This window comes from Acinonyx jubatus, chromosome E4, assembly GCF_027475565.1.
Source record: "Acinonyx jubatus isolate Ajub_Pintada_27869175 chromosome E4, VMU_Ajub_asm_v1.0, whole genome shotgun sequence".
In the NCBI taxonomy this organism is placed as follows: Eukaryota; Metazoa; Chordata; class Mammalia; order Carnivora; family Felidae; genus Acinonyx; species Acinonyx jubatus.
Window position 1 is genome coordinate 6,476,058 of NC_069395.1, and position 18,027 is coordinate 6,494,084.

At 56.7% G+C, this 18,027-nt stretch overlaps 2 protein-coding genes across 11 annotated transcripts in view; one reads left to right on the forward strand and one right to left on the reverse strand.

Moving 5' to 3' along the window:
- The window catches only part of LOC106986764 (carboxyl-terminal PDZ ligand of neuronal nitric oxide synthase protein), a 281,399-nt gene extending 267,892 nt beyond the window's left edge, over positions 1–13,507 (forward strand). For 7 of the 8 annotated variants that reach the window (XM_027075068.2, XM_027075070.2, XM_053209647.1 and 4 more), the window contains 2 exons: positions 11,046–11,352; positions 12,365–13,507. In XM_027075068.2, the coding sequence (XP_026930869.1) occupies positions 11,046–11,352; positions 12,365–12,839 (782 nt within the window). In that variant the 3' untranslated portion in view covers positions 12,840–13,507. The remainder of the gene's footprint in view (positions 1–11,045; positions 11,353–12,364) is intronic. The other variant, XM_053209651.1, reaches the window with a different exon arrangement.
- SPATA46 (spermatogenesis associated 46) lies at positions 3,410–6,482 on the reverse strand. Of its 3 annotated transcripts, none has more exons than XM_053209653.1 (3): positions 4,909–5,326; positions 3,925–4,058; positions 3,410–3,843 (listed from the first exon to the last, which is right to left on the reverse strand). In XM_053209653.1, exons 1-3 carry the CDS (start codon positions 5,147–5,149, stop codon positions 3,538–3,540), a joined length of 681 nt encoding a protein of 226 aa, XP_053065628.1. In that variant the 5' UTR covers positions 5,150–5,326; the 3' UTR covers positions 3,410–3,537. The 3 variants fall into 3 exon arrangements, with proteins under 3 accessions (XP_053065628.1, XP_026930876.1, XP_026930877.1); XM_027075076.2 differs by adding an exon at positions 6,290–6,482 and having other exon boundaries at positions 3,417–4,058; positions 4,909–5,022; XM_027075075.2 differs by having other exon boundaries at positions 3,410–4,058.
- Positions 13,508–18,027: the final 4,520 nt, after the last annotated feature.

Here is an 18,027-nt window from a genome sequence, read left to right on the forward strand (position 1 = left end):
CTTCCCCTGCGTGTCAGCAGGAGCTGAGGGGGAAGCCAGGGGGCCAGTGGACTGGCTTTGTGGAACGTGGCAGGAGAGGGGGTGAGGAATGGGTGGGGAATGGTTTCTGAAGAATCTAGGAAAGCTTGCGAAGCGAAAGAAAAATGGAAATTTAGGAGAAGATGAAACAATCAGAGAGACGAGTTTTCTGTACCACTGACTCAGGACCCGTTTGGGACCCTTGCCCTCGGATGCTCCGTAGTGGTTTCCGCCTGCCTCGGCCCCAGCCTTCCCCCAGACGGGGCCTTTGCCGGAGACTGGTTTGCGTGCCGGCGCCTTCCCCAGTTTGAGCCACAGCAGCACACGGGGCGTGTGGAGATGACAGGACGGATCTAGGGACCCTGGCGATTCACCAGCCACTGGGCAGGAAAGAGAACATCGCAGACCTGATTTCCCAGCGATGGCCCCCTCTCCTTCTCCCTCCTTGCTTCTTGCTCTGCTCACTCAACTCCTGCCCTCCTCTTTTTATCCTTCCTCTGTCCACGGAGGACAAGTGGACGCCAGGGGCGCCTACCTTACTGGTGCCTGCCTCAACCTACCCCGGGTGCCAGCCGACTTCCGGCCTATCACAGTTGCAGAACCAGCAAAGACTTTCTCTGCACAGGATGGACTGTATATTGCAATGAAAATGATATTCCTTATATCCCTGCTTGTATCAGTGCTCTCTGTGAAGCCCCTTCGTAGCCTCCCTTCTCCCAATGGCTCCTGTTTAGGACTCGTGTTCCTTTTATTTCCTCTCTGCCTGACTGCCTCCTCTCACCTCACCAACCCTGAGCCCTCTACTTTCTAAAACTGTTGTGTCATTAACTCTGTTGGTTCAACTCTCTGGGAAAAGATTCTCTGTTCATGTAAGTGCACTTACTCCCTGGATGTTGTCACTAGTCTAGTGGCTTTTGCTAAATAAACCTTTCTGATTTCTAAAAGCTTTTCCATGGTCTTTTCTTGCTTCTTCTATCCCACCTGCTGCCTGACCTCCCCTCCCTCCCACCCCACTTCCCAAGCCAGCGGCCATCAGCTCTGCGACACACGGTTCTCAAGGGTTGTGGTGTTCAGAAAACAAAGAGGGGAGGAAAGCGGTGCCTTCGGCTACAGTTTGTATAGACCAGCCTTGCGGGATCAGGTTCTACGGTGGTTATGATCCGAGGACGACTTTCCTTCCCCAGGGGACGTGTGACCTTTGGTTGTCATGACTGGGGGAAGGATGCTTTTGACGTTTAGTGGATAGAAGCCAGAGATGTTTGCTAAATATCCTACGATGCACAGGTCAACCCCCCCCACCCCTTCCCCCCACCCCCACAACAGAAGCATCCAGCCCCAGTGTCAGTAGTGCTGAGGCTGAGAGACCCTGGGCTTGTGCCCGTTTTTTCAGACTCTCCCAACCCCGGGTCTTTTGAAACTCCAGGCATCCTTGGCATATCAGCAAGTGTTGGGTGCTTGAGAAAGTACATCATAGATGTTTTCGGATGTAACTCCAATCACACAGAGTATAAAATTTCATTGACCCCCTGACTACACGTCTGAAATATGCATGGGATTCTGACTGGAGTCAAAGCTGGCCCCTCCGCACACCTACCTGCAAATATCATGATGTTACTGCAGCACAGCTCAGTGGGAGAGCCCTCCCTGGCTCGTGGGCTCTTGGCTTTCCTGCCAGGCGTAGAAACGAAAGGGAGGGGCAATGCTAGCCAGGGAAGAGCGTCCGAGAACTAGAAGCCACCGTCCTGGAAACCAGTTACGCTGGCCAGAGCTCTGAGCCCTTTGGAAGGCAGAGGGTTTGTTGAACCTGGTACTTTGTAAGGCCCAGCTCTGCGGGAAAGCTGAGAGTCCCATCCGCCAGCTTCTCACGCCCTTTAGCCCCTTCCTGACTGAGCGAATGGAACGCAGCCTCGTTTTCTCATCTGTAAAATGGGGATAGAACCTGCCAAGTAAAGCGATAACGAAGAGTAAATGAGGTTGCATTTTAAAGGCAGAGCGCCTGGCAGGGGCTCAGGGCACCCCTAGCGCTTACCTTCTGATCGGCTGGGGGAGGGGAGGTTGTACCCGTTACCCGTTGGTCAGTGCAGTTGTGTGGTGGGTTGTGTTTTCTGTGTGCTGAAGCGTTACCCAGACCTCCGCCTTGAGACAGCAGGGCAGTGGGGGGGCGGCAACGATGCTATTAAACGTGAAAGGCAGAGAGCACCTGTCTTTACACTCAAGCACCTGCCAAGGTGACAGGTAGCATGTGCCATGGCCCTTGAGCTCGATCCCCTGTGCCTGTGATATGGGTGCCCTGGTGGAGGGAGTGCGGGTTGGACAGAGGGTGTGCAGCCAGACAAAAGCTGATTCCTCTCCTGACTCTCCCACAGACCAAGGTAAGGCCACAAGGCCCCCGTGTGGGCCCCTCCCTTACTCCCTCAAGAGCCCCGTCGAGGGGACACACATGCGCAGTGATGCATGTCAGGGGCATCTTCAAGGGCTTGGGTGGCCTTTCCCTTTAAGGAAACAGGAAGTCAGAGTGAGGACTCCTTTGGTCTCTCCCCTGGGGGGTCCAGGGAGTGATGTCAGGGCTGCCTAGAAAGACCGCCAACCCCAGAGTGGACAGGCTGGGACCCTGGAGTCCACGGTTCAAGTACACTCTTAGACTCTGGCTGGGTTGGTAGAGGGTGGAGGGCAGGGGAGAGGGGGTGGGAAATGTTCTCACGGTGTGGGACATGATGGGATTTGAGCCCAGCCTCTCTCAAAAGAACCACAAATGATATTTTTGCAGGACAGGGTTAAGCAGAGACAGCTCTCCTGAACCAGAAGGTGAGGCTTCGGGAAAACTTCCTACATGATCACCGGAAGGGCAAGGGGAGAGCCTCTACCCTGACCTGTCCGTACGCAGGGGGGCCTGTGTCCCCCCGGTTCTACCCCTCAGGAGCTCGAACACCTGAGAAGCTTTCAGACTGTGCGGAAGTCCTTCCGGGGAAGCTTCCCTGTGCCAACAGGAAAGGGTGGGCAACTCTCTCCCCTCTTGGGGGGTGGGGCAGGGACTGACTGACCACGGGGGACCAGCAAGGGGGCCAGGATCTGAGGGCAGTGTTCTCATACCTGAGCTCCACTGGAGTCACCTGGAGGGCTGGTCAGAGCACAGATGGCTGGCCTACCCCTGGAGTTTCTGATTGTGTGCATCTGAGACGGGCCTGAGATTTCATTTCTAGCAAATTCCCTGGGGATGCTGACACTGCAGATCTGGGCACCTCACTTTGAAAAGCACCCTGTAGAGGCTCTTCCCAACCTTGAGGAGGAGAGGGGCGGGGGAGGGGGGTGGCGAGGGGTGGAGAGGTGGGCCTGGTGTTGCTAAGCAACCGTTAGCCACAGGGAAATAGGACGGGGCCCTTGGGAAGGACAGCAGGCGGACCAGACGACCTCAGACTTGACAGAAGGCCGTGGCCAGTGTCGGTTTATTGACATCTCTCCGGAGGCGGAAACAGGCTCCGTCGCCTCTTGACCGAGGCGTCCGCTCACCATCCCGCGGGCCTACTTGAAGGCCTGGCAGCTGCCGGAGGAGAGCCTGTCCCCCGGCCGCGCCTTCTCCTTGCCCCAGAGGGTCTTGAGCTTGCGGTAGTACACCTTGCAGCTGAAGCCCTCCCGGAAGCCCCCCTTGATGTGGCTCTTGAGGGAGTGCAGCGTGGGGTACATGCGGCAGCAGGCTGCGCACTTGTAGCCGCTCTGCTGGGCGGGGTGCCACCTGGTGGCCTTCAGGATGTCCTGGGACGTGATGCCGTCCGTGGAGGCCAGGCCGTGCCCGAATTTCTTGGCGGCCTCCCGGGGGCAGGCGTCCTCCTGGGAGGAAGAGGACGAGCAGATGCTCTCAGCCGGGTCCTCGGGCAGGCAGCCGTCCCCCCTGCCCTTGTCCCGCTGCACCTCTGGGAAGCTGTAGGCTTCCAGGTGGCTCTCTTGGTCCGTGCAGACGAAGTAGCTGTAAGGGGAGAACCAGGGCCGGTAGACAGTGCAGCCCCGCCGGGGCTCCCTGGTCTGGGGGTCCCCCAAAAGGCAGTCTGCAGAGGAAGACAGGGGTGGGTGTGAGCGGGAGGCCCGGAGCGGCCAGAGGCCACGGGAGAAGCAGACAGGCAGGAAGGCCGGGCCTGGGGTCGGGTGGCCTCTGTCCCACCTTGACTACAGTTGTTGTTTTTTTGAAGTGTATTTATTTTTGAGAGTGAGCAGGGTAAAGGCAGAGGTGTGGGGGGGCGGAGAGAGAGAGAATCCCAAGCAGGTTCTGTACTGTTAGCAGGGAGCCCGATGCGGGGCTCAAACTCAAGAAAATGAGATTATGACCTGAGCCAAAACCAAGAGTCGGGCACTTAACCGGCTGAGCCACCCAGGCGCCCCCCCCCCCGCCCCCCACCGACTGCTGTTCTGAGAGCAGGTGGCACCCAGGGTGGGGGGGTGGGGGGTAGCCGTTGAAGGCATTCCTTCCTGCCGCTCACAGCTCCATGAGTGGCAGCTTGATCTCTGGGCGGTGGAGAGTGCCTTCGTTCACTAAGCCTTGACATTTGTCAGGTGCCTCCCTCCCTGCACACAGCTTTCCTCTGCCTCCTCCGAGGAGACGGGCGGGGGGCTCAGCCAACAGCCAGACGTCTGGCTTCCTGCAGTCTGTTTCCCACCACCCATGGTTGTGGCCATTTTTCCGGCCTCAACACCTGTCTTCCTGTAACAACCCGAGCAGGCCGAGGCCCCTGTGCCACCCCCGCGTGAGAGGCAGGCGAGGAGAAGCGGGGCCCCTCCAGGCCTGTGGGGTGTCCGCTCCAGGAAGGACGAGGCAGGAGACCACAGGGGAAAAGGCGCCCTCCAGCAGTCCTTGCCCCTCCAGCCTCTCCCGTGTGCCCGCCGGGGCGGAGAAGGCCTCACCTGGAGAGAGAACCGTGTTCTGCACCCCATGCCGGAGAGCGCTGCCGAAGTACTGGGGTGACAGGGCCTGAGCTGGACTGGGCGCCTCCGTGAGTAACGCGGTCTTTGCGATGTCTGGGTTACAGAAGAAACACTCTGGTGAGTTGACGTGGAAGTCCTCGTCTTGGTGACCCCCCTCCCCGACATACCTAGAGGCTCCACCTTGGGACCCTATGACCTCGCAAAGCCAAAGAGAAACCATGCCCTCTTTTGTACCCAGATAGGCAGAACTGTTCTAGGTGGCATCCCGGGGAATTCCAAATGGGGCATTTTTGTTGATCTGGGGAAGATTCTCTCCAAAGGAGAATTTGAGATGCAGACCGATGGGCAGCTTTCTGCCTGGCCTGCCTTTCTCCTGACCTTCCTGCAGCTCGCTCTGTGTGTGTGTGTGTGTGTGTGTGTGTGTGTGCGCGCGCGTCTGTCTGCCTGCCTGCCTGCCCGCCTGCCTGCCTGCCTGCCTGCCTGCCTGCCTGTGTGTCTGTCTGTCTTCATTCTGCATTCCAGCCTCTGGGCTCGCTCCAGGATCCAAGGGAGGGAGTCTAGTCATGGACCCCATATCCCTCATAGGTTACATGGTCCCTTTGATGATGAGAAGCCAGTGCCTCCGAACGAAACCTCTCTCACCCATAGGCAGGGAGCGCTTGGGTGGCCCCTGCGTGGCTGCTAGCACTTGATAAAAAGCCAGCCTGCTTCAAATCCCAGAGTGGTATCTGTGCTCCGTTTGAGAAACCAACGTTTAAGGGTCCTCTGCCCAGGCATATGGATACTGAGGAGACCCAGCTCCTCCGTAGAGCGGCCCCCTCAAGCTTTAATGTGCACACTCCTCCAGGGATCACCCGGAGGTCTTGTTAAACACACAGGCTCTGCCTCAGCAGTCCTGGCGACAGCCTGAAATTCTGCATTTCTAACAAGTGCCTAGGTGATGCCCACGTGGACGCCCCACAGACCGCACTGTGAGTAGTGAGTCCTCAGAGGCCCATGTTTATTCCATGATGTCCTCAGTGACCCTGCCTCTTAGGTTCCTACTGATGGATTGGAGAGTCTTCTCCAGCTTGTCAAAACAGGCCTGAACCTGGCACATACCCTACATAGACTGTCACCTGAGATTCTAGAAGAAAAAGAATTTTTTGAGAACAAATGTTTCCCCATCCTTCCCTTGCCGGAAATGAATAAACAGCAGGGACTACTTACCGTGAATGCAGCATTTTGAAAAATTATTTTCTCCCCGTGTGTATTTGCCTGTCTCACTAAATCGTAGTCCTGTAACATGATCTGGTAGAGGACTCAATTAAAAGCTTCCGAAAAACCACATTTTTGTGGCCCTAGTGGCACCGGAGTTTACCTGGCAAGCTGGTGGCATGTGAGGACATAATGTCAGGAAATGCGCTCAGGGCAGAGGAAGAGATTCGAGGTCCAGAAATGCTGAGGAGTGAGAAGTTCTCCATGTTGTGACTACCATAGGGTATGGAGATTATGCACCTGTTCCCAAGAGGCTGTTTGGGTTGTCCAGATGATAAACATTCTGAGCGCCGTTGACATCACAAGGTCACCTGATTCCACTCCCCAGCTAGGGTATCCCTTTCAAACATGGATAGCGTCTATCATGTTCTGTAAAGATTTCTTTTGACTTGTCATTCCTCGTTGGCTGGCCTGGATTGAGGATACCTGGGGTGGGGGGTGGGGGAGGGGAGAAGGAAGCATATGGCAGAAATGTGATGGTGATATAATCTGTTGACAGCCCCCGCCCCCCGACTTTGATCTTTGGTGTCATTTTTGTGTCATTGCTGTCACCCCCCCCCCCCCCAGCTCTGGGGACCTCTGTCCTCTCCGGATAACCTTCTTGCTTTCCTTCACCTGCCTAACCTCTGCCATCAGATGTTTTTGTTGTTTCTGTTTTTTAGTTTGGTGTGTGACTTTAACATTTTCCTTGGAAATCGTTTCAAAGTTAGAAAAAACTGCAAAAATAAAATTAGTATGAAGAGCACCCATACATTCTGTATCCAGATTTGCCTGTTGTTAACAGTTTACTGCATTTGCTTTATCAATTCCACCCCCCCCCACCCCCCGCCCCGGCCCCCAGCATGCTTTGTTTTCTGAACTATTTGAAGGTAAGTTACAAGCGTCTTGTCCCTTTGTGTCGAAATACTTCAGTGTGTCCGTCCCAAGAACAGGGACCAGATAATGCTTTAAATGGTTGGTGCTATTTTCAGCAAATGGGTGGCTTAACACCATTATAAGCCTTTTTCCTGGTGACACTGAACTCCAGAGTAACAAGGTTGCCTCTGTGTTCCTGCTACCCTCTCCTGTGACAACCTAGCGCTGGAGGGAAGTGGGGGAAGGGTGAAAGGTGAGAATGCTCCATGCTAATCGTCACAACAGGTGCAGACTAGGCACATCGGTGTATTGGATCTAAATGTGTGTGCTTGTGCAGCGTGGAAAGATCTGGTCTGGTCTGGTCTGTGAGCAGCGGCAGCCTCCCCTTGCAGCGTGCGGAGCAAGCGGGCGTGTGAGTAAGCATCTGTGTAGGAGGGCCCGGAGTTGTCGTCTTGCTGGCATTCCTCCGGAGCGCTGAAACCTTGTGGGACAGTGTGGAGAAGCTGATTTCCTTGCCCGCCCACCTCGGAGCCTGGTTGGAAAGCTTAGAATGAATTGGAATGTCACTGATGCCCTGGGCTTTGGCAGCTTTGAGGGTATCGGTGATTTGATTTGGCCCTCGTGGTGCAGAGAAAAATCACGGGGTCCTGGGAGTCGGTGTGGGTGAGTCCTCATCCCCACTCTGCCGTTCGCTCCCTGTGCGGTGTTAGGCACGCCTCCCGGCCACCGTGTTTTCCTGTTTTGTTAACTTAGACAGTTGGAATGGATGGACATCTTCCTGGTCGAAAACCTGGTGGTTTATGTGCGGAGGTGAGACAGCATAGTAATGAGCGATGCACGTAGGGGTCCAGAAGACTTTGAACTTCCTCCTGCCGTGGGTCATTGAATTCTTCCCACTGCCAGCTGGGAACTTCCGACAGACTTCCTGAAAAGGGGGCTCAAAATATTGGGGTGCCCATGGGAGACTGTGTCAGTGCTTGTTTGTAGAGTTTTTAAAAACAGGACTCTTTTGGTTTGGTTATTGAAAAGGTCATGGGAACCTGGTCGCCCAGGGTTGGTTGTAATCCTGACAGCAGGGCCTCTGTCTTGCACGCTATACCCTCTTGGTATGTTGTTGCTGGTGGCCCCCAGGCAGGAGGTGACACTCCCAAAGTGGTCGGTCACTACATAAAATGTGTCTCTCTCTTGTTTGTTTCCCACCTGCTTTCCGAGCCCCTTTCTCGGACAGGTAAGATACCGTCTTTCTTACAGATGACCCACGTCACAGGTGTCTCCCTCTGCTTGGATGTGTGCATGTTGGGGGTGCTGTTGGGTGGGCCACCGGGTCGGGATCCTATCACCTTTCAACCATCTCCATTAAGTTCTGAACCACCAAGCCTCTGGTCCAAAGGGAGGGACAGAGCGTGGGGGTCATCAGTGCCATCAGCAGGAAGGGGGCTCGTTGCACGTCCTTCAGGTCTGGAAATGCAGGAAGCCCCCAGCCAGAATCCCACCTCAGACAGAAGGGCGGTTGCTCCCAGACTGACCTCGAGAGAGGGTCTTGAGTGGCTTTTGTAAATGGAAAAAGGCCCAGGAGCAGTTTCTCTACAATGTCTGCCCAAAATGTGGTCGGTTTTTTAAGTATTCGTATAAAAAGCCAGTTCAATGAAACCAACGTCTTAAATGCCGACTCATGCCAGGTTCCATGCTGAGCATTGTAGAAAATAAAAGTCAAGATGTTCCATCCCCTTGAAGAGCTGACCGTTTTATCATAGAGACAAGGTGTGTTGGCCAGAAAGACTTAGAGCATTGTAAAGAGACCAAATGATGGGTTATCTTTAAACTTCTTAAGAATTCAGTACATGCGTCCTAAAAGGTAGAGAGCAGGAAGTGTAGAAAATCCACAACGGTGCCTAATCCAGAAGCTATTTATGTTTTATTAGAATGTGTTTTTAAAATAAGAGGAGCTCACCGTTTACAAGTCACTTTGACAGGTGTTTTTGGTACTTACACATTCAGAAATGAGCATGTCTGCACTAAAAGTTCACTTTAAACCAAGAAGGAAACCACCACGGAAACATCTGAGCCAGGAAGTGGTGAGGGATCAGGATCTCCTTCCCCTGCAAACCTCTCTTGAACATTTGCCCTGGTTTCGTGGTGGCCCAAATACTTTCTAGTTTGGGGGAAAAGAGTTAAATGCTTTCATTTCCAAGGGCTACTCTGAGTTCACAGATGTTATGATCAAAGAAAAATTAGGAGGGTGCGGGATGTGATAGGCAAGTTATGCGAAAGCAGGTGACATGGCAAGATAACGCCTTTAAGAGGAGAGTCAGGAGCTGATAACCCCCTTGTGGGTCCGGCTGGAGCTCTTGCTAGTGTGACATGTCTACACCTGGAGACCAGGCAGCCTGAACCTGTCAGCTCTGTGCCCCGGCCCCCAGGGTTGTCCCCACCCAGCTCTTCACGGCCCCTGAAGTGGTGCTTTCCCTGTGTGTGTGGTAGATACGCACACTGGGGGGATTCATCCACCCCTCGTCCCCCGCTTCCTGTGCCGCCCAAAGACCTTTACAATAGGGCTTCCCTAGGTAGTTAGAGAAGGGATACAGCTGCTGAAAGCACAGTAAAGAGACCTGCATCCCCTGTCCCAGGACTCCGCAGTGCAGGGCAGGAGAACTACTTTATGCCGAGTTCAGCAGAAGACAAAGCATCCCCCCGACCTCAGTTACTCTTGGGAAGGCTCCGCATGCATAGGCCTTTAGAGGTGTTGATGAAGATTGGAGTCTGTGATCAAGTATAACCTCTCCTTCCCCAAGATTGACAGAATATACGGAGCAGTTGGTAAGGACAGAAACCTCACTCGTGATTCCAAGGCCCCCGGGGTGCATCTGGAGCTCCCTTGAGGATTGAGCTGGATCTCCAGGTCGGGGAGGAGTCCCTGTTGCCAGTGTGTAGACCATGTGGCTTACAGCCCTGAGCTCCGTTCCTTGGAGTTATGATCTCGGCCTCCATAAGTCTCCAGCTACAAAATGGGTTTAGCAGTTGAACTCAGGATATTCATTGAGCACCTACTGTATACCAGACCAGGCTAGCCGTTCAGGACACGGAAGTGAATGAGACATGGCCTTCACCCTCCAGATGTTCACAACCCGGTGGGTTTGAGTTAATCTTTCGAACCAAAGATCCGGGAGAGAAGGGCCTTCTGTAAAGTGTGTTCCACGATCCCAGGCAGAGCGAGTTGGTGCAAAGGGAGAGAAAACCTGAGCTCTGGTTCCACCCCACCAGTAATCGGCCCTGTGACCTCGGGCCTGCCAGGTACTTATCACTTGGAGCCCCACCTTGCTCATGTATAAATAGAATTCCTGCCACCACCCCTCCAGGTTGTCGTGAGGGTGTCGGTCAAGTTCCCCCGGCTTCCTTGGCCCCGAGTTCGTACGCATTTGGTGTGAGCCCGGCCGGAGTCCCCACGGCGCATCTGAGCATGCAGCTGCCCATTGTCCCCAGTGCCTCCTCAGGAGTAAGGAGGCCCATTTCCCACCGTGAAAATGTGCCACGCAGGTGGCTTCCACTTTGAGCCTGACCTCCAGCGTCTGTCCCCATGCTTATGTCTGTCCCCATGCTTGTGTCCCCTCAGCTTGTGTTCACAGCAACATACAAATACCGTAGTTCATTACTTCCATCATTTCTTCTTCAGAGGGCTCGGTGACCCCAAGGTAAGGGGTCAAGCCGTGGGTCAAGGAGGCAGGTTTCACGGGATGAGTTACCTTTAGGTTCTAAGTTTATGGCTGGAGCTTGCCCCTCATTAACTGGGTGGGGCAGAACTAGAGTGGCTAGTTCTAGCGATGGATGGACTTTCCCATCAAGAAAACCGGATCGAGAGGCTCAAGAGTGTGCCGGCTCTTTTGAATGTTCCCAAAGCCTCGGGAAGGGACAGCTGTGGGCGTGGGATCAGGGAACGCAGCAGAGTGACGTGGCCCAGAGCCCTGCGTGCCTCTGCTCACCGTTCCCATCTTCCCCTCTGTTTGCAGTGGACCACAGCATGTTCGAGAACTTGAATGCGGCCCTTCCTCCAAAGCTGCAGCCCGGCTGCTCCCTCCCCCACCTGTCCAGGCTGACGGCCCCCGGCTCTGCCGCCCCGGGGTCTGCGGAGCCTGGGGGGCCGGGGCTCCGGGTGGGTGGCAGCCAGCACCTCAAGAACCTGGGCAGAGCCGTGGGGGCCAAAGTTAACGACTTCCTGCGGAGAAAAGAGCCCTCGAGCCTGGACGGTGCGGGCGCCATGGAGATCAACAGGCCGGCGGGGGCGCGGCTGGACGGAGGGGCCGTGGAGGCTGACAGGTGAGCGCAGGAGGCTTGCTCGCAGAGCTCCAGGCCGAACCCGTGTCTCCGGGGGACATGAGGTTGTCACGCGGGGAATGGCCGGGGCGATGCTCCTGCTTGCTGACTGCCACCCCACCGCAGCTAAGGCGTCCTGAGCGCCCATCGCGTGTCAGCAGACGCCCGGCTACACGCTTCCCCGTCCCTTGCAGCGACTTTGCGAGGTAGATCCCATTGTTACCACTTTGCACGTAACTGAGGTGTGGGGGGGGGGGGGCGGTGGGTAGCGTGAGGAGCTTAAGGTTACCAAGTTAGTGATGGGCAGAGTGGAATTCGAACCCAGGCGTTGCCTGCAGCTGCCCAGGTGGATTCTAACACCCAGCCACACCTTCGAGCCCCGGCCCCGGCCGATGATGGTGGAGGAAAGTGGGCGTCTGTGGGACCCATTGGGGCCGGCGAGGGAGAAGCCTGCTGTGGTGGGCCTCCTGTTCTCATGCCCACACGTCCCTTCTAGGCTTTGCTTTATTTTTTTTTTTTAATGTCTATTTTTGAGAGACGGAGGGCACGCAGGGGAGGGGTAGAGGGAGAGGGAGACACAGAATCTGAAGCAGGCTCCAGGCTCTGAGCGCTCAGCACAGAGCCCGACACGGGGCTCGAACCCACGAACTGTGAGATCGTGACCTGAGCCAAAGCTGGATGCTTAACCGACTGAGCCCTCTAGGCTCCCCCCAGGCCTTGTTTTAAACACCTGCTGTGCTCCTGAGCCAGCAGGTCCTTCGTAGGGCTCATCACACGGGCTCTGACATGACTCGGTTCACCTGTGGTCCCATCGGCAATACTCTGCTGTTGTGAGCACTGAGGGGGGTGTGACGGGCGGAAGGCCAGCTCTGTCGGCTGCCACAACCCACACCCCACACCAGGGACGGGGCCCGAGCAGGGAGGTGTGTGCCGGGTGGGCGAGCCACTGAGCAGCTGGGGAGCTTGGGGCGTCGCCATCCTTAAAGCACACGCACTTGTCACCTCAACCCCACAGGTCAGCCCTGCAGGACGCGTTCCCTCGTCTGGACCCCCCGCCTCCCATTACCAGGAAGCGAACCCCTCGTGCCCTGAAGACCACGCAGGACATGCTGATCTCGCCGCAGCCAGTCCTGAGCAGCCTGGAGTACGGGACAGAGCTGCCTCCTGGGCAGCCCCGGGAACCCCTTCCTGCCGCCCTGCCCGACGTTCCCGCGGAAATGGCAGAGAGGGGCGAGGCTCTGCCCAACGGAGAGGTCTCCCTGTCAGTGCCCGACCTGATCCACCAGAACAGCCAGGACGAACCCAAACCGAAGATAACTGAGTGCAGAAGGGCCTCCTCCCCTGGCCTCCTCGAGAGGAACGGCCTCAAGCGCAGCCTGAGCCCCGTCCGCCTGGCCCAGCCGCCGGAGGACAGTGGCCCCCCGCCTCGGGCACGGACCTCCAGCCTTGACAATGAGGGCCCACACCCAGACCTGCTGTCCTTTGAGTAGGGCCCCTTCTCCCTGCCGGGCACCCCCTTCCCCTCTGCCGTCTCCGTCCCTGGTGCCCCTTGGCCCTTGCCCCCGCTCCGTGTGCCCTTTGCCCCCTTGTGCAGAGATCAGAGCGCCGATCCGGGGCCAGGCTCCCTGAGTCACCCTAGTTAGAGCCTCTGTCTGCCGAATGCTAAAGGGCTGGGCTGTGGCTCCCGAGCCTCATTTTCTAGAAGCTCCCCTCCGGGGGCTGGCTGCCACACTGGGGGATGGGAGCATCGCTGTTCCCAGGCAGCCCGGACTTCCCACTGGCCTGCAGGGCCACCAGCCCGGGATGAAGGGTCTTGCAGGAATGGTCTCTGCCTGCCCCCCACATGCCACCTGTGCCCACCCCCCCCCCCCCCCACTCTTCTTCCTTCGGACCCTGGTTCATTTCTTCTGCCTCTGGTTGGGGCATCTGGCCGAATGGAGAATTGACGGGTTGGGCTGACGACAGGCCCAGACCTGGAAAGCCACACACCCTGCTCCTCCTGGTTCCAAGACCGTGTGTTGTCCCCTCGCCTCTACCCTTTGGGGGCCTGAGACCTGGGCGCAGCCTTGTCACCAAGGGTTCTCAGGGCATTTTCCACCTGCCCTGTTGGGGGACACACCAGGCCCCCCGGGGCCGACCACTGAGAAGGCGCTGGGGAAAGCCATGCGACCAGCCACTAGTGGGCTCCGTGCGCAGAAGGAAAGGCCAGGTGTGAGGCCTGTGTGTGAGGACAGGGCGAGGCAGGCCCCCGAGGAAGCAGAGGAAGCAGCTGAGCAGATTAGCACCTTGCTTTGGGGGGAGGGCCCAGGAACTTGGCCTCCAGGGAGCTGGCCCCAGGAGAACCCAGAGCAGAAGTCACAGAGAAGACAGGGTGAGGACAGAGAAGGCTTTGAGGGAGCGCCCACAGCCTGAAATGATGTGGCTCTGGGGTCTGGGCGTGGTGAGTGAGAGAGCCAGAGTGACCAGGGAGACTGGGAACGAGGCACAAAGCCACCTTCCACTGGGCAGGAGGCGCTGTGTTCTGCTAGGTTGCCCGGGTCTCCCTGGAGAGGCCTCCGCCCTGCCTTTCCCTGCCCCGATGCCGCACGGTCCTCTCGCTCCCTGCCTTTGGGATCTATGTCAGGGACTCACCCGGTTCATCCTGCCCTCCTGGCTTTACCCATTTTATGTTCCTCTGTCCCACCAGGAGCCCCTGTCAGCGGGGCGGGGCGGGTGATCCCAGCCCCGGGGGCCTTTGCAGCGAGAAGATTTGTTGAACAGGGTGGCCGGCTCCCCGGGCGAAGGCAGGTGCAGCGTAGCCTGACAGACTGTCGGGCTGTCTTCCCCCTAGGGTTCCTGCTGCCTCCCCTCTTCTGTCCATCGTTCAGCTGCCCCCTCGCCGCCCCCCACAGTGCTCACCTCCCATCACCCAGCTCCTCCTGCCCACCCCCCCCAGGAGAAACATCCAAGCTAACTCCTGTAGACTTGGAAGCCTGGGGGCGGCGGGTGGGGGGATGCCAGGAAGCTGGTTGCCCTTCCTGCATCCTTCTGCAGCGGCTGCGACCTTGCCACAGCTTTCCCACCCCATCTTTCATTGCTCTGGAAAGCAAGGCTTCGCTGCGTTTTCACACCGGAGCCTCGTGTCCCCCACGAGGGTCTGCACATGTCGGGCACCCTACGGGCCGTGGTGCAGTGGGCAGTGACTGGAGGTCTAGGTCCTGGCTCAACGCCAAGAACATCACGACGATGTGCTAACCTGACCCCGAGGCTCAAAAGTTCTCGGGACCACATTTGGAGGCCTGTGAGTTTTCCCAGAATGGCTTGGAGTTTTGCAGGAGACACAGAGCAGGAGGGGGTGAGGGCAGAGAGCCGAAACACATTTGCTGGGAGTTCACATAGTTCCCTCCGTACGGGAAGCTCGGTTTGCTTCTCTGGTGGGGAACTTAGCAGGCCCTTGTGCTCTGGGGCTCCTCCTCTGGAGATCGGGGTGGCCCCGGCCAGGTGATGGGGGCAGCCGTGTGTGCAGAGGTTGCAGGCCCGGGCTGGCTTAAGCACCTTGCTCTGCACACCACACCCAGCCACTGCTGAGGTCCTGGCCCTCAGATTCAGGGTTAGCACGGGAACCCTACCAGCTTGTCCCGGTGCCACGGCCAGGATGACCCCAGAGTTCTCCGGACTCGTGTCTCCTACCAAACGAGGCTCGGAAGTTCGGCCTCTCTGTGATCTCTACCCTGGCCATTGTCCTCCAGCCGAGGCGATGCTGCCACCTGGGGGAGGGGGGTCGAGCCTGAAATCCCGTCCTAGGTGCTACAGACGCTACCCGGTGCTAGGGGCTAAGTGCCACCCGGGACAGCAGCAGGGGCAACTTCCAATCCTGCTGAGGGCCTGGGCGAAGACCAGTTCTCCATCCAAAGCCCCATTTGGCTTCCCATGTCTGTCTCAACAGCCTGACCTTCCTGTGATCACAGCATGGCAACCGGCACCCCCCCACCCCCCCCAACACACACACACACACACACACACCCAGCTTCTCTGGGAGCTTCTCTGGGAGCTTGGCCCTTGGGTGGCCCAGTTACGCAAAGGCAGGATACCAAGAGTGAAGGACCATCTTCTATGTCTGCATAAGGAAGTTGGGGGCACGGAGTCTTTTCTCTCCCTGATACTCCCCCAACCCCACTGTACCCCCGTAGTCAACACGTAGCTTTCCCCTGATAAATCACAGGTGAGCTTCCAGAACCTGGCAGGTGGGTGGCACATCCCCCCGCACAGAGAGAAACGCGTCTGTTCTGTGCGTGGATGGTCTGAAGACAGACACGCACGGGATCCATCGACTTTGAAAGAGCAAAGAGGTCGGCCCCAGTCTGGGAGAGGAAGAAGATTACAGATCTATTCTGAGTATTTTCTAGATATTTTATATTTATATTTTTAGTAGTTTTCCGGTAGAAGGAAACTGCAGAATAAAATGATCGGCTTCAGTTTTGCTGGTTTCGTTTGGTTTCTCCAGACTGATGGGAAGTGGTTGGTCTTCTCGAGGCTCGCTTGTTGGGTGGAGAGCGTTGGCATTTAGGGTTATGAGCCTGCCCTGGGGAGGCGAGGTTGGGGGGGGGGGGCGGTTGCTGCTGGCCGACCTCCCACCTGGGGCCCTCGGGGGCCGTCATGTGCTCCCCTAACTGGCTGGCTGCTAAGCGTCCCCCTTCCCACCTGACCTGTGGCTGTTTCAGGGGCTTCAACATGACATGCGTGGGCAAGCCCCCTCCTCAGGAGGCGATGCGAGTGGACCCCTGGATTGTCCTCCAGGCAAGGACTTGACCTGGGGTCTATGGCCCTCTTCCACCGAGGAGGGGACACCGAGGCCTGCACACACACAGACCTTCAGAGGGACCAGATCTGCGGTCAGGTTCTCAGAGTCACCATCAGCAGATGTCAGTCAACTACCCGGAGCTGCGGACAGAGGTACTTCCCACATTGGGGCGAGCTTGGCTCTGGCTTGCTTAGAGAACAAGGCTTGGAGCGGTGCTGGCCGGAAGCCTTGCTCCCCCAAGGCCGGTGTCGGGCCCAGGGACCCAGAGGACTCTCACAGCTGAGAACCCACCAGGCCTCTAACCACTTTAAAAGGGAGGAAGCGAGAACAGACGGGAGGGGGGAGAAAAAGGCCTTCAGTCTGTTCACAGCAGCCAGACATGTTTTAAAAGGGGGGGAAGGTCGGCGCCTTCCTGCCCAGCTCTGTCCTTTGCCCCCACGACCAGGCCCAGTGGTTGGATTCGACAGCACGCGGGGTCCCAGGCTCCACATCAGAAATGTCTGGGGCAGGAGGCTCCAGCCTTTTCCATCTCGAATTCCACTCCGTGCCTCGAGATGTGTGAAAAGACGGTGCTCTCAGGTTGCCTGCTCGCTCTGCAGTGGGCACAGTGCACTGTCCTGGGCAGGCAGGAGAAACACAAAAACCAACCCAGCCCGTTCTATGCCTGGGGGAAAAAAGCAAAAAAAATTAAATAAATAAAGGCATTGAAAATACTTACAATAGCAACCTTTTCTTCAAGTGTAAGCTCCAATGACTATTCTTCAGGCAACTTTGCCCATTGGATGGCTCCGGGGTTGGCCTCCTCGGGCATTCAGGTGTGAAATGTGCCGTTGATACGCCTTTCTTTTCCGCTATTATGCGGGGTAGTTATTTTTGGCAAAGATCAACTAGGAAAAAGGGTAGCATAAAATTTTCTGGAAGCTTCTAAGTGTAAAAATGGATGTGCACAGGTCACTCCTAAGGCTGTTCTCTGAGCTGAGCTGATTGATGGTCTAGAGAGTGCATGTACTCAGACAACGTAACCAAGCCCCCCTGCATGAGCTGAGAGCCGTCTGGTGACACAGTGGTGACATGGTGGGAGAGGGGTTCCTGGTTTTCTCTCTCCGTGTTGGCAGTGGGTGAGGACGCCATGGGCCTGTCCCTCCTCACAGGCTACATTAGCAGGATATCAAAATACAACAGAAGCACCAAATGGGGGAGGGGGTGGATCGCGGGAGGCAATTAACTTCACCTGGAAGTGTTTCTCCTCCGGGCTTGATCTTGCAATAATTGCTGAAGAAAACGAACAAATCAGAGGCCATTCAGAACCCGCTTCATTCCTGAAGTCCGTGCGCGTGCTGGCGGGGGAACCCCAGTTGGTATTCAGAATTAATGGAATTAGCTAATCGAGGACTGTGCCTCAGATGCTGCTCCGAACTCCGAGAACTCCTTCTCGTTCAGTTTGCTCCCAGGCTTTGGCATCCCTTTCAAGTCCGTGAATCCTGGGAGTGTTCTAGAACTCTCTGTGCTTTGACTCCCTGTCTCTACCACTGCAGAGAGTCCCAGCCCGGCCAGCGGCTGCTGATGACTCAGCAATGGTTTATCTTTGAGCTCTTGGCCCTCAGGGTCCCCTGGGCTTCACTCAACAAGCGGCATTTGGGATGCCCCATGCGGAGCCCCCACGGCGGCCCCCCTGTGAGTGGGAACACGTAATTAAGTCTGCACAAAGAAACACAGCCTGGTAGATGAATCCCGCCTCCCCCTGACCGTGTCCTAAGTGCAGATGGCATTTCATGTCTTTTCTCTCTCCCAAGGAAACCCACTCTGGAAACTTTAAGTTCAGTGAAAGCATCTCTGAGTACTTTACCCCCCCCAGCCCGCTCCCCCTCCCTGCTGCCGTTTGCACTGGGGCACCCCGT